This window comes from Procambarus clarkii, chromosome 94 (genome assembly GCF_040958095.1).
Source record: "Procambarus clarkii isolate CNS0578487 chromosome 94, FALCON_Pclarkii_2.0, whole genome shotgun sequence".
NCBI lineage: Eukaryota > Metazoa > Arthropoda > Malacostraca > Decapoda > Cambaridae > Procambarus > Procambarus clarkii.
In genome coordinates this window covers 10,655,543-10,671,244 of record NC_091243.1, presented here as the reverse complement: position 1 = coordinate 10,671,244, position 15,702 = coordinate 10,655,543, and the positions used below count along the sequence as shown (strand labels likewise).

Sequence of the window (15,702 nt, the reverse complement as noted above, 5' to 3'; positions counted from 1 at the left end):
CTGCTGATGCGCGTTCCCGGGATTAGACGACACAAAACCTAATAATTTGTGAGTGACATCCGGACTGACGCACACGAGGCGTAGGCTTCACGGTCTCCTGGTACGCACACGTGCCGGAATAAAAATGATGGCGTCATGTACCTTGTGCATACTGTAAATAAAACACAAAATGTATCTCTTTATTTTGGTAAGGATAACCTAACCACTTGGGTCGGACGGTAGAGCGACGGTCTCGCTTCATGCAGGTCGGCGTTCAATCCCCGACCGTCCAAGTGGTTGGGGACCATTCCTTTCCCCCGTTCTATCCCAAATCCTTATCCTGACCCCTTCCCAGTGCTATATAGTCGTAATGGCTTGGCGCTTCCCCCCCCCCCTGATAGTTCCCTTCCCTTTGGTAAGGATAGAATAAAATGAGTTAAGTTTACTTAAAGAGTAGCGATGACGTTGATTGGTTGAAATAGTCTTAGGGGCCTTAGAACTTTGTTAATGTGACGTCAGCTCTAATGACATGACAAGGGTGACAAAGGTAACGAGACAATAAGTGTAACACTTGGTGTATTGGACACTTGTAACGCGAGCACTTGTAACGGGGGTCTTGCTCGCAGGTCATGCTTCACGATGCATTTGTCACGACTGTATGTCACATTTTGAGGTTCATTGTCAGATATACTAACTTTCATACATATACACAACCATAATTGCACAAATGTAAGCGTGCATACATTCCCAAACATACACATGTTCGCAACATACAAGATACCGAGGGAAATCGACAAGGTGGAAATAGACGGAGAGAAAGTTGATCGAGAGAACATGAGTGGAAGCCGGAAACGCAAATGGGTCAAATGATCCCCCCCCCACCCCCCTACACACACACACACACACACACACACACACACACACACACACACACACACACACACACACACACACACACAGACACACACACACACACACACACACACACACACACACACACACACACACACACACACACACACACACACACACAGAGACACACACACACACACACACACACACACACACACACACACACACACACACACACACACACACACACACACACACACACACACACCAACTACAAGGAAAAATAAGTCTGAGACAACATAACCCATGATTCAATAGACCGCCAAGAAGCAAAATACAAAATCAGGAAGTTGGGTACAAAATACAGAGAACAGGAGAGAACAAGTATATATATATGCAAGGTCAGAAAAGTATATGGAAAATAAAGCGAATACTTGTAGAATACAGCGATCGGACACTTGTAGGATACAGCGATCAGACACTTGTAGGATACAGCGGTCGGACACTTGTAGGATACAGCGATCAGACACTTGTAGGATACAGCGGTCGGACACTTGTAGAATACAACGGTCGGACACTTGTAGGATACAGCGGTCGGACACTTGTAGAATACAGCGATCGGACACTTGTAGGATACAGCGGTCGGACACTTGTAGAATACAGCGATCGGACACTTGTAGGATACAGCGGTCGGACACTTGTAGGATACAGCGATCGGACACTTGTAGAATACAACGGTCGGACACTTGTAGAATACAACGGTCGGACACTTGTAGGATACAGCGGTCGGACACTTGTAGAATACAGCGATCGGACACTTGTAGAATACAGCGGTCGGACACTTGTAGGATACAGCGGTCGGACACTTGTAGAATACAGCGATCGGACACTTGTAGGATACAGCGGTCGGACACTTGTAGGATACAGCGATCGGACACTTGTAGAATACAACGGTCGGACACTTGTAGAATACAACGGTCGGACACTTGTAGGATACAACGGTCGGACACTTGTAGGATACAACGGTCGGACACTTGTAGAATACAACGGTCGGACACTTGTAGGATACAGCGGTCGGACACGTGTAGGATACAGCGGTCGGACACTTGTAGGATACAGCGGTCGGACACTTGTAGGATACAGCGGTCGGACACTTGTAGGATACAGCGGTCGGACACTTGTAGGATACAGCGGTCGGACACTTGTAGGATACAGCGGTCGGACACGTGTAGGATACAGCGGTCGGACACTTGTAGAATACAGCGATCGGACACTTGTAGGATACAGCGGTCGGACACTTGTAGGATACAGCGGTCGGACACTTGTAGGATACAGCGGTCGGACACTTGTAGGATACAGCGGTCGGACACTTGTAGGATACAGCGGTCGGACACTTGTCCAAGAGGAAGTGTCCCTCAATGGAAAAACTTTACCAATTACCCACTTCCGGTTATATCTTCCGGTTATTTTCTTACAAGGCTACACAGTCCAAACGTCCTCACCCCCCCCCCCAGAGGTCACGTGTCCTCCACACCTGCCAACACTCACGCTCTCTACACCTGCCAACACTCTCGCACTCTACACCTGCCAACACTCACTCACTCTACACCTGCCAACACTCACGCACTCTACACCTGCCAACACTCACGCACTCTACACCTGCCAACACTCACTCACTCCACACCTGCCAACACTCACGCACTCTACACCTGCCAACACTCACGCACTCTACATCTGCCAACACTCACGCACTCTACACCTGCCAACACTCACGCACTCTACACCTGCCAACACTCACGCACTCTACACCTGCCAACACTCACGCACTCTACACCTGCCAACACTCACGCACTCTACACCTGCCAACACTCACGCACTCTACACCTGCCAACACTCACGCACGCTACACCTGCCAACACTCACACACTCTACACCTGCCAACACTCACGCTCTCTACACCTGCCAACACTCACGCTCTCTACACCTGCCAACACTCACGCACTCTACACCTGCCAACACTCACGCACTCTACACCTGCCAACACTCACGCACTCCACACCTGCCAACACTCACGCACTCCACACCTGCCAACACTCACGCACTCTACACCTGCCAACACTCACACACTCTACACCTGCCAACACTCACGCTCTCTACACCTGCCAACACTCACGCTCTCTACACCTGCCAACACTCACGCACTCTACACCTGCCAACACTCACGCACTCTACACCTGCCAACACTCACGCACTCCACACCTGCCAACACTCACGCACTCCACACCTGCCAACACTCACGCACTCTACACCTGCCAACACTCACGCACTCTACACCTGCCAACACTCACGCACTCTACACCTGCCAACACTCACGCACTCTACACCTGCCAACACTCACGCACTCCACACCTGCCAACACTCACACACTCTACACCTGCCAACACTCACGCACTCTACACCTGCCAACACTCACGCACGCTACACCTGCCAACACTCACACTCTACACCTGCCAACACTCACGCACTCTACACCTGCCAACACTCACGCACTCTACACCTGCCAACACTCACGCACTCTACACCTGCCAACACTCACGCACTCTACACCTGCCAACACTCTCGCACTCTACGCCTGCCAACACTCTCGCACTCTACACCTGCCAACACTCACGCACTCTACACCTGCCAACACTCACGCACTCTACACCTGCCAACACTCACGCTCTCTACACCTGCCAACACTCACGCACTCTACACCTGCCAACACTCACGCACTCTACACCTGCCAACACTCACGCACTCTACACCTGCCAACACTCACGCACTCTACACCTGCCAACACTCACGCACTCTACACCTGCCAACACTCACGCACTCTACACCTGCCAACACTCACTCACTCTACACCTGCCAACACTCACGCACTCTACACCTGCCAACACTCACGCTCTCTACACCTGCCAACACTCACGCTCTCTACACCTGCCAACACTCACGCACTCTACACCTGCCAACACTCACGCACTCTACACCTGCCAACACTCTCGCACTCTACGCCTGCCAACACTCACGCACTCTACACCTGCCAACACTCACGCACTCTACACCTGCCAACACTCACGCACTCTACACCTGCCAACACTCACGCACTCTACACCTGCCAACACTCACGCACTCTACACCTGCCAACACTCACGCACTCTACACCTGCCAACACTCACGCACTCTACACCTGCCAACACTCACGCACTCCACACCTGCCAACACTCACGCACTCCACACCTGCCAACACTCACGCACTCTACACCTGCCAACACTCACGCACTCCACACCTGCCAACTCTCACGCACTCTACACCTGCCAACACTCACGCACTCTACACCTGCCAACTCTCACGCACTCTACACCTGCCAACACTCACGCACTCTACACCTGCCAACTCTCACGCACTCTACACCTGCCAACACTCACGCACTCTACACCTGCCAACACTCACGCACTCTACACCTGCCAACACTCACGCACTCTACACCTGCCAACTCTCACGCACTCTACACCTGCGAACACTCACGCACTCTACACCTGCCAACACTCACGCACTCTACACCTGCCAACACTCACGCACTCCACACCTGCCAACACTCACGCACTCTACACCTGCCAACACTCACGCACTCTACACCTGCCAACACTCACGCACTCTACACCTGCCAACACTCACGCACTCTACACCTGCCAACACTCACGCACTCTACACCTGCCAACACTCACGCACTCTACACCTGCCAACACTCACGCACTCTACACCTGCCAACACACGCACTCTACACCTGCCAACACTCACGCACTCTACACCTGCCAACACACGCACTCTACACCTGCCAACACTCACGCACTCTACACCTGCCAACACTCACGCACTCAACACCTGCCAACACTCACGCACTCTACGCCTGCCAACACTCAGAAAATCGTTTCAAAATCTCTACGGAAATTAAATCCCTGATTTCAGACTGCATCAAAATCGCAGAGGGTCGCTGTAGAACCGATATTTCTTGAGGGGGTGGCAATGTGGCCGACCCTGACTAGCCTATGGCAGTCGTGTACCACCCATGTGTCTTCTTGAAAAGTTGGGTGAAGCTAGCTCCGAGTGCCTTTCCTCCAGTCTTAGATCGACGGAAATTCATGCATATATATATATATATATATATATATATATATATATATATATATATATATATATATATATATATATATATATAACTTTAGAACACTTTCCCACCAGGAGACTCGAACCCTAGCCAGCACAGAAGCCTTCCAGCAACTGGCATAATAGGTACGCCTTAACCTGCTCCACCACCTGCTCAGACCCTTAAAGAGATGGTAATTTTGGAGTATTTAAATACCCCAAAGATCAACACCTCCCAAGAGCACTAGAGCAAGTGAGGGGTCATTTATACGTTTATTTCATCAAGTCCCTGTTAATATGGGAAGACACAGTGTCCATGCTTAAGGCACAACTCTCCTAAACACGAGAGTGAAGTATACAACTTTAGAACACTTTCCCACCAGGAGACTCGAACCCTAGCCAGCACAGAAGCCTTCCAGCAACTGGCATAACAGGTACGCCTTAACCCGCCTTAATTATATATATATATATATATATATATATATATATATATATATATATATATATATATATATATGTCGTACCTAGTAGCCAGAACTCACTTCTCAGCCTACTATTCAAGGCCCGATTTGCCTAATAAGCCAAGTTTTCCTGAATTAATATATTTACTATAATTGTTTTCTTATGAAATGATAAAGCAACCCTTTTCACTATGTATGAGGTCAATTTTTTTTATTGGAGTTAAAATTAACGTAGATATATGACCGAACCTAACCAACCCTACCTAACCTAACCTAACCTATCTTTATAGGTAAGGTTAGGTTAGGTAGCCAAAAAAAGCTAGGTTAGGTTAGGTTAGGTAGGTTAGGTAGACGAAAAAACATTAATTCATGAAAACTTGGCTTATTAGGCAAATCGGGCCTTGCATAGTAGGCTGAGAAGTGAGTTCTGGCTACTAGGTACGACATATATATATATATATATATATATATATATATATATATATATATATATATATATATATAATTTTGTCTGGTCGTGATGGTCGAGTGGTTAAGGGGTCCTATGCACCAGTTGCAAAGTGCTCCTGGCAGTATGGGTTCGAGTCTCTTCTGGGGTGTGAGTTTTCAGTTACATATATAGACTTAAGTTTATTTATAGTTAGACCTAGGGAAGGTTTTTGGGTACTATGGTTCTGTTGACAATTATTTGTATTTGTAGTACGTGAGCGAAGCATTTAGAGAAGTGTTGAAAGTTTAACGTTTGGTTTAGTCTTGGATTAAGTTAAGGACGAAAGTATACTTGCTGGTTGGTCAGTCAGTTATTATGGCGGCCTTAATTAACCAGCTACTCATCCTAATTTTTACCAACGTCAAGAAACTGTCGTACTAAAACGCCCTTATCCTAACCAACCAGGGGCTAGATTCACAAAGAAGTTACGCAAGCACTTACGAACCAGTACATCTTTTCTCAATCTTTGGCGACTTTGTTTACAATTATTAAACAGTTAATGAGCTCCGAAGCACCAGGAGGCTGTTTATAACAATAACAACAGTTGATTGGCAAGTTTTCATGCTTGTAAACTGTTTAATAAATGTAACCAAAGCCGTCAAAGATTGAAGAAAGATGTACACGTTCGTAAGTACTTGCGTAACTGCTTCGTGAATCTGGCCCCTGAGGACCCAAAACAGAAAACGGGAGAACATGTCAATTTCGCGAGTCGCTACCATTTTCTAATGCGACGATTTAGGGCCTTGGGTAGAATATACGTTAAAGTGCGACGCTCTGTTAGGAGCACGAGTTGTAGTAAAGTCTGAACTTAACGGAGGCCCAACCGTCTCAGTGTTGTTAATCTTGTCGGGGGAACATTTCGTTGTTTTAGATTTAGCTACCTAGGACGAAGTGTCCATGTAGCACGGGCTATGGTGAGCCCGTAAATCGGGGGACAGGAACCTGTATGGTTTAAAGAAGTCCCCCCGAGGTCCGTGACCCACCTTCCCCTTGTATGCACAACAGTCGCTTAATTCCCACGTATATATTTACTGGTAGGTGAAGAGAGGCAGCAGATGTACGAAAACGAGCCCATATGTCTCGCTTTGCCTGGGAATCGAACCCGAGACCCTTCTTTTATAAGCCGACTGCGCTGATCAATGTGCCGCTGGAAATGATCAATAGGTCACTTCGTCATGTTGGAATGGATGGTTGGGTGGGTGGCCGCTTGCACCTGTCTCTGTGCTTGGTGTAGGTGTTGTGCCACCTGCAGCTCCTAGCTCTTGGCACACCCTCTACTGACCACCACTTGACCACTGCCTCAGTGGGACCACTGCCCCAGTGGGGCCACTGCCTCAGTGGGGCCACTGGCTCAGTGGGGCCACTGCCTCAGTGGGGCCACTGGCTCAGTGGGGCCACTGTCAGTAGAGACAGGTTGTGTCAGGGTGCGACAGACAGCAGGGCGACAGGCTGCTTCACGGGACGAAGTGAGCGGGGACATGATAAAGTTCCCCATTTTCTGGTATCTTCTCCGTTGACCGAGAAGGAATGTCTTGGCTGACAACCTTGACAGAGTTCTCCGCCAGACTCGCCAAAATACGACAAGATAATGAAAGTTGGGTATATTACATTTTCCTAGACTCATCAAAGAGCATCTGACACTATTCTACACAAAAGGCAACTGTACAACATGGAGAGTTAACCTTGGATAACTGGCATTCAAGACACCGAACTCGATAACGGAGTGCCTCATGGATAGGAAACAAAGGGTCACAGTCATGAGAGACTGTGGCTTTCAGGGTCCCACAAACCTCAGGTCCTATGTCTTTGATATTCCTAACATATGACTTACATATGTTAGGAATAGTATATGAATGGCAGTACATGAATGACTTACCCGAGAGAGAGTAAAGTTGTTAACGTTATGTTTATGTGCGATGAAAAGCTGACGAGGAGAGTAAAACCCTAATAGGACTCTAGAGAAGTATCTCTAGACTCTATTGCAGTAAGATCCTGACAAATTCCAGCAGTGAGAATAAAAATTATTATTAGAGTTCAATACCAATAAGTGTAAGGTAATCTAACTGGGAGTGATAAAGAGATCAAAAGGAATTTACACAGTCAGAGGAATGGCCACTTCAAGAATCAGAAGAGAAAAGGACAAAGCCGATATAATTGCAACAATAACTCCAGCAGCACTCATAAACATCATAATATCAGTAGCACAGGCCAACTGGTAAATATAAACAATTCTATTAAAAGTCTTAAGAACACTAAAGACAATTCCCTGGAAACACAAACCGTAACTGTCTCTATTTTCCGCTTGTTACAACTTGTAATAAAGTTGTTACAGCTTGGCTTAACGTGTTTATGACGTATTAGAACGTTGTTACAACTTGCTATATTGGTTGTTATAACTGGTTAGGAAGTGTTAAAACTTGTTCGAACGTTGTACCAACGTCGTAGTTTCGGTGTGTGTTTGGAGGGTTTACACTGACAATGTTAGACCATTGTTAGAATACACAGCCTCGCCTTGGACTCCACATTCATGAAGCATAAAGCTGAATGTGAAAAAGAGAGTTTTATAACAAGACTAATACATGATTTAGGAACACTGAGCTTCGAGTTTAAATTGTTTACATGAATCAAATCTAACAACACAAGGAGGAGCCGAGGGGATATGATCACTACGTACACAATACTGAGGGCCAAAAACAAGGAACAAAGGACAGACTTTTTAAACTGAAAGACAACAACACAAGAGGACATCAGTGGAAGGTGGAAACGCAAATGAGACGTAAGTGAAGCTCCTGTACCTTGATGACCAGACCACACACTAGAAGGTGAAGAGACGACGACGTTTCGACTTCATAATGGTCCAGGACGGACCGAAACGTGGTCGTCCCTTCACTTTCTAGTGTGTGGTCTGGTCAGCATATCATCAGTCACGTTATTGTGACTCATCGTGTACATACCTGCACCTTGTACACATGTCAGCATGTTAGCATGTGGAATGTACAGAGAGAAAGGTCGAGGAAGCCACCTTTATCCACAAGTTCAAGAGCAAATACAACACCTTTATCCACAATTTCAAGAGCAAATACAACACCTTTATCCACACCTTCAAGAGCAAATACAATACCTTTATCTACAAGTTCAAGAGCAAATACAACACCTTTATCTACAAGTTCAAGAGCAAATACAATACCTTTATCCACAACTTCAAGAGCAAATACAATACCTTTACCCACAACTTCAAGAGCAAATACAACACCTTTATCCACAATTTCAACAGCAAATACAACACCTTTATCCACAATTTCAACAGCAAATACACCTTTATCCACAACTTCAAGTACAAATACAACACCTTTATCCACAACTATCAAGAACAAATACAACACCTTTATCCACAACTATCAAGAGCAAATATGAGAGAGCTCAAACATTTAAGAGATATAAAAAAAGCTCCAGGTTCAAAATGATATAAAAACAAACCTCTAGGTATAAAATAATTGTAGCAAGGTCACTTCCAGACCTCAGCCACCAAGGTCACTTCCAGACCTCAGCCACCAAGGTCACTTCCAGACCTCAGCCACCAAGGTCACTTCCAGACCTCAGCCACCAAGGTCACTTCCAGACCTCAGCCACCAAGGTCACTTCCAGACCTCAGCCAGCAAGGTCACTTCCAGACCTCAGCCAGCAAGGTCACTGAGAGCTTCTTGTGAAAGTCTTCATGTGACTGGCAGGTTCCCAGTAGGGGAAGAATGAGGAGGCTACGACTCTATTATTATTTGTGTAAGACATGAAAGCCTTAGCCATTTCCTTACCAATTTGGGCGTTTCTTTCCCCATTCATTGTTTCCTCTTTACCTTGTCGTTACTTAGTTATAATATGTTAGGGGACACTTTGGATTGAAGGGAATTCTTTCGTTCTCTTAAATACAGATAAATACTCGTTTTCTCATAAATTTGTAATAAAACTATAAATATACGATCTGCCATTTTATATGTTCAGAAAATATAAAGCAAAAATAAAGCAAGTTTTTTTAGTTAACAAAAGCAAACACGTATTATTATTATTTTTTTGTTTAAAAGTTGTAAATATGATGGAAGATTCTTGTCCCTTAAGTTGTCATTGGTGTGCTAGACCACAGGTGCTGGTGCGCCAGACCAAAGGTGCTGGTGCGCCAGACCAAAGGTGCTGGTGAGCCAGACCAAAGGTGCTGGTGAGCCAGACCAAAGGTGCTGGTGCGCTAGACCATAGGTGCTGCTACGCCGGACCACAGTTACACTCCAGACAGAAAGGTCCGCCGGGGTAGACCAGGGGCCAGGCGCACGGCGGGGATGGAGATGCCTTAAGCAGGTAATCATGAATTAGCAGGTAATGCCTTCACACACTTAGTCACCTCCTGTTAAGAATAAGAACAGATCGGTTAGTTACCCGACCCACCGTACCTACAAAACGTATAAGCTATCACTTCGTATATAAATATTCACTCTTAAGAGTTCCTTCACACTGCACTAGTTTCTACATTTTCTAGATGTGAATGTGATAATAGCCACCTTTCGTGTGAGGTGTGATTGGCTGATGGTGCAGCAGTTAATGGGTAACTGCTTCATTTATTTTAACAGGACCTTGATGGTCCAGTGGAAGACGTTTGTGTATATTCACTACAGTTACTTTTTATTCCTAAACTCATTTTTCATAGCTGTTATGACCTAGTTTATTACAGCTAGTTCATAACTAGTCCCTAGTTAGTTAAGACCAGGATGTATATATACCAGGATGTAGTATATATATATATATACCAGGATGTATATATACTAAGATATATACAAATGATCATGATTACTGCCATACTTGTTACTGATTGTGTGAGTGTATAGTTCACTCCTACTTGTATATGCTCACCTGTAGAGTGAATGTATAATGTATATAATGATATAACAATAGCTAAAGTATACTCGCTAGCTGGTGACTTAGTGTGTTGGGCTCCAGCCTGAAGCCCATCACCAGGAGCCAGATTCACGAAGCAGTTACGCAAGTACTTACGAACGTGTACATCTTTCCTCAATCTTTGACGGCTTTGGTTACATTTATTAAACAGTTTACAAGCATGAAAACTTGCCAATCAACTGTTGTTATTGTTATAAACAGCCTCCTGGTGCTTCGGAGCTCATTAACTGTTTAATAATGGTAAACAAAGCCGCCAAAGATTGAGAAAAGATGTACAGGTTCGTAGGTGCTTGCGTAACGGCTTCGTGAATCAGACCCCCAAACCAGCACCTAGAGAGAGAAACACATGTCTTGCTACCATTACCGTAGTGTGCAGTTTGTTCTTCGTGTTATAATTGTGATGTAACAATTGTGGATTGAGAAATGATGTGATGTTCCACTCTGGCGGTGGTAATTCTCTTCGTCTTGACAATCACTTAAGTTCTGGCAGTTCTGATTGCTTAGGGAGTGTAGGTCTTGTGTGTCTGGGAGACTGGTGTACATGAAACTACCTACCATCAGACAACCCGTTCTCGCACTTGCTTACAGTTAATATTGGCTTAATTAATAAGTGCATATGTGACATACTAATTGATTGTGAATATTTTAGTTTACCTTGAAAAGCTTCAAAGAAAACACTGACCTCACCTAACCTTCTTAGTATGTTAAGATAAGCATCTTATTGCTTCTTATTTACAATTATTACTTAACCTATCAACGGTATAGGTTAAGTAATAATTGTAATTAAGAAGCAATAAGATGCTTATTGCTTAAAGGTGGCACGGGCTATTCGTGCCCGTGCCACCTTTCGGGTGGCTTAATCTTCATCAATCAATCATCAGGGGGGGTCAACAGTAAACTGACACGTACACTCGGTCGAGGAACCTGTACACCTGTTGATTGACAGTTGAGAGGCGGGACCAAAGAGCCAAAGCTCAACCCCCCGCAACCACAATTAGGTAATTAGGTAAGTACTCACAGCCGTGGCACAAGCTTCCTTGTTGCCCAGTAAGATGCTTAGCAGATCCGCAGCCGCTGTCATGTCCCCGGGGGTGGTGGGCGCTAAATATGGGGGACAATCGTGGACAGTGTTAGCCTCTATTGTGTAATGATATATAACAGGAGTGTAATGATATACAACAGGAGTGTAATGATATACAACAGGAGTGTAATGATATATAACAGGAGTGTAATGATATACAACAGGAGTGTAATGATATATAACAGGAGTGTAATGATATATAACAGGAGTGTAATGATATATAACAGGAGTGTAATGATATACAACAGGAGTGTAATGATATATAACAGGAGTGTAATGATATACAACAGGAGTGTAATGATATACAACAGGAGTGTAATGATATATAACAGGAGTGTGATGATATATAACAGGAGTGTAATGATATATAACAGGAGTGTAATGATATATAACAGGAGTGTAATGATATATAACAGGAGTGTAATGATATATAACAGGAGTGTAATGATATATAACAGGAGTGTAATGATATATAACAGGAGTGTAATGATATATAACAGGAGTGTAATGATATACAACAGGAGTGTGATGATATATAACAGGAGTGTAATGATATATAACAGGAGTGTGATGATATATAACAGGAGTGTAATGATATACAACAGGAGTGTAATGATATATAACAGGAGTGTAATGATATATAACAGGAGTGTAATGATATATAACAGGAGTGTAATGATATACAACAGGAGTGTAATGATATACAACAGGAGTGTGATGATATATAACAGGAGTGTAATGATATATAACAGGAGTGTAATGATATACAACAGGAGTGTAATGATATACAACAGGAGTGTGATGATATATAACAGGAGTGTAATGATATATAACAGGAGTGTGATGATATATAACAGGAGAAATAGCATTTATTTTATACCTCATATGTCAGTCTTAACAGAAGTAGATGAGAGCGCCATTAATGACGGCTCCGTCTCAGAACATTAAGGATCTTCCCACTGGAACACTGATATCCCAGCGTCATGTTACTGCAACTGACATTTACCTTAGTATGAACAAAACAAGGCTTAGAAGTATGAATGCATTGGAAGTATTCTTACCTGTTGTCAGAGTCGCGTTCAAGATGGCGATGAAGGGGTAGAGTTTCCTCGGGAGACAGCGTTGGATGACGGTAGGAAGTGTTGAGTTCTTGCACTTTTGCATCTTACTTTGGCAGTCGCTGAGCAGCGTCGCGTTCCCGCCACACACTGCAACAAGACGTGGAGTGTGGTGCAGGCGAGGAGTCACAATAACGTGGCTGAAGCATGTTGACCAGACCACACACTAGGAGGTGAAGGGACGACCACGTTTCAGTCCGTCCTGGACCATTCTTGAGTCGATTCTACTTGAGAATGGTCCGGGGCGGACCGAAACGTCGTCGTCGTCGTCCCTTCACCTTCTAGTGTGTGGTCTGGTCAACACGTGGAGTGTGGTGTTACCATAGACTAAGAAATAATGACGTTCCGGCCTCAACTCTGGCGGGGCCCAACCACTTGGGCTGGACGGTAGAGCGACGGTCTCCCTTCATGCAGGTCGGCGTTCACTCACCGACCAAGTGGTTGGGCACCATTCCTTTTCCCCGTCCCATCCCACATTCTTATCCTGACTCCTCTCCCCAGTGCTATATAGTCGTAATGGCTTGGCACTTTCCCCATGATAGTTCCCTTCCCTTCTGCTCTAGCGGTGGTAGTTCTCTTGGTATAGATAGTCACTTAAGATCAATATTATCGTGACGTTCATAGGTACGCCAGTGTGGCTGTCGAGTATCCTGACTCCAATAGACCACTTGAACATTATCTAACATAATGAAGTATCACCTCAGCCCATCATGGGCACCATGTGGCCCCCTACCAGTCACCTGGGTACTATATGGTCCCTTCCAGTTACTCCAGACACTCTGTGAACCATTCCGGTCACCTCAGGGACTGTCTAACCCCTTCCTGTCATCACAGGTACTGTGTGGCCCCCTTATGTTCACCACAAACACTGTGTGGCCCCCTTATGTTCACCACAAGCACTGTGTGTGACTATTCTTTCCTAACTGAAGAAAGCAAACACACTAAACTTTTCACAATGTGGAAAGTTTCGTGTGTGTGTCGCGTGGATACAAACAAGACTGGATAGCATATAACAAACTCACGTTTCATAATAGCTTCCCATGGGCATGTGGCCTGGGCGGCAGAAGCAGCGAACACCAGCATCGACGCCGTCAGGACGAAAATCACCAGGAACCTCATGTTGGACGGGGCCATATCACTGCAAAGAGCAAAGTGTTATCTTGGTGGAGAGCATACGTTGTTGTCACATGACCCTTGTGCTTGGCGGGAATGTCGTAAAGAACCATACCATGGCATTCCCTGGGATTAATATAGAGTCTTGTGGGTGTACTTCAAGAATGTGAGAATAACAGACCTGAAGTGGTGGAGGAGGAGCGTCGAGGGCGGCAGCAAGAGCAGTAGCAAGAGCGGCGGCAGGAGGCTGAGTGGTAGTGAGGGAGGAAGTGTGGGTGTTATATAGGGCTGCGGGAGGGTTATGGCCGCCGCCACCACCAACTGTCGGAACTGGTGACACGCCTGGTCGCACACAGTCACACGCCCACCTCTTGCTGAAGGACACGCCCTTCCAAGACTCATCTGGGCACCTACGACGCATCTCCAACACCTTGTGTCGCCATCAACTTCTTCACTATCACCGTCGTCACCACCTTCAGTGTGCCCTTCACCATCACTACCTCCTTTGCCATTAAACAAAATGTTTTTACTGTTATATTCAGTTGTGTTCTTGTGACAGGTGTCGACTCTTGCTGGAGATCGGTAGCCATCAAGTAGGTGTTCCACGATGAGCTTCTTCAAGACATTTGTCATGTAATTTTTCATGGGACACGTGTGTAGACTCCAGTAGCGCTCCTGCCACTAAGGTCACCCACCCACCGTCTTTCTCTATTTCCCCTGGCCTGGACGCAGGCTTGAGCTAGGTCTACAATGTCTATAAAGAAACCACACCATCTACAGGAGAATATGAAGTAAATATATCAGCATCAAGAGAGAAATGGAGAAACGAAATGAAAGGAACATAACCAGAGAAAAGGCCCAACCTCTTTTAAAGTAGAAATTTAGGAGGTGCGTGAAATACGAAGTGAAAGGCTCCAGATTTTCAGCCTGGAACAACAGAGCATAGCCGGAGACATTCAATACAAGGCTCCGTGATAGGTGACCCCAGATGAAGTAAGGTCATATATCCCATGCTACGACCAGTACCGTCTGTCCTGACAGTCTCGCAAGACGGTACGACAGCCAACAAGGCGAGGAACTACGAGGTGGGGGGGGGGGTAGCGACAACGACCAAATGTCGTTGAAGATGAAATGTTTGTTGCAAAGTCCGTAGAATTGTATGTGTTTATTATATTGCTCTGTGAGCAAGCACTGTATCATGATCTCCCACACACACTATATTAGTTAATGGCCTACTGGCTTCAGTAGGGACCTCCAGAGTTCCTGTGATGTCAGTAGAAATCCGGTTGCTTCTTCCGTGACTGCCAGAAAGCATGAGACACCGTTCCATGCAGGAGACTATGGTACAAACTCAAGATAAGGAGTAAATGGGGTAAAGTACTTGGACAGATGGGAGAGTGCCGCCCAGGTAGGGAACAGAGGGCAGTAGCCAGAGAAGAATGGTGGGAGTGGCACTCATCCATTACAAGTGGGACACCAGA

The 15,702-nt window shown here is 45.5% G+C and overlaps 2 protein-coding genes across 6 annotated transcripts in view; one reads left to right on the top strand and one right to left on the bottom strand.

Moving 5' to 3' along the window:
* Window positions 1-15,702, top strand: part of Lrp4 (LDL receptor related protein 4) — a 222,350-nt gene that overhangs the window by 149,904 nt on the left and 56,744 nt on the right. The window lies entirely within an intron of this gene.
* On the bottom strand, window positions 9,942-14,854 carry LOC123747349 (uncharacterized). The gene is made up of 5 exons (XM_045729509.2): window positions 14,403-14,854; window positions 14,131-14,246; window positions 13,052-13,198; window positions 11,928-12,010; window positions 9,942-10,361 (listed from the first exon to the last, which is right to left on the bottom strand). Exons 1-5 carry the CDS (start codon window positions 14,852-14,854, stop codon window positions 10,320-10,322), a joined length of 840 nt encoding a protein of 279 aa, XP_045585465.2. The 3' UTR covers window positions 9,942-10,319.

Excerpts from the sequence above, each read along its gene's own strand:
- LOC123747349 (XM_045729509.2), bottom strand. The coding sequence starts at position 14,854 with ATGACAAATGTCTTGAAGAAGCTCATCGTGGAACACCTACTTGATGGC. Across the intron at positions 13,199-14,130 it reads ATGGGAAGCTATTATGAAAC|TGTGTGGCGGGAACGCGACG; the intron begins GTGAGTTTGTTA and ends GTCTTGTTGCAG. Across the intron at positions 10,362-11,927 it reads AGGAAGCTTGTGCCACGGCT|GAGGTGACTAAGTGTGTGAA; the intron begins GTGAGTACTTAC and ends TATTCTTAACAG.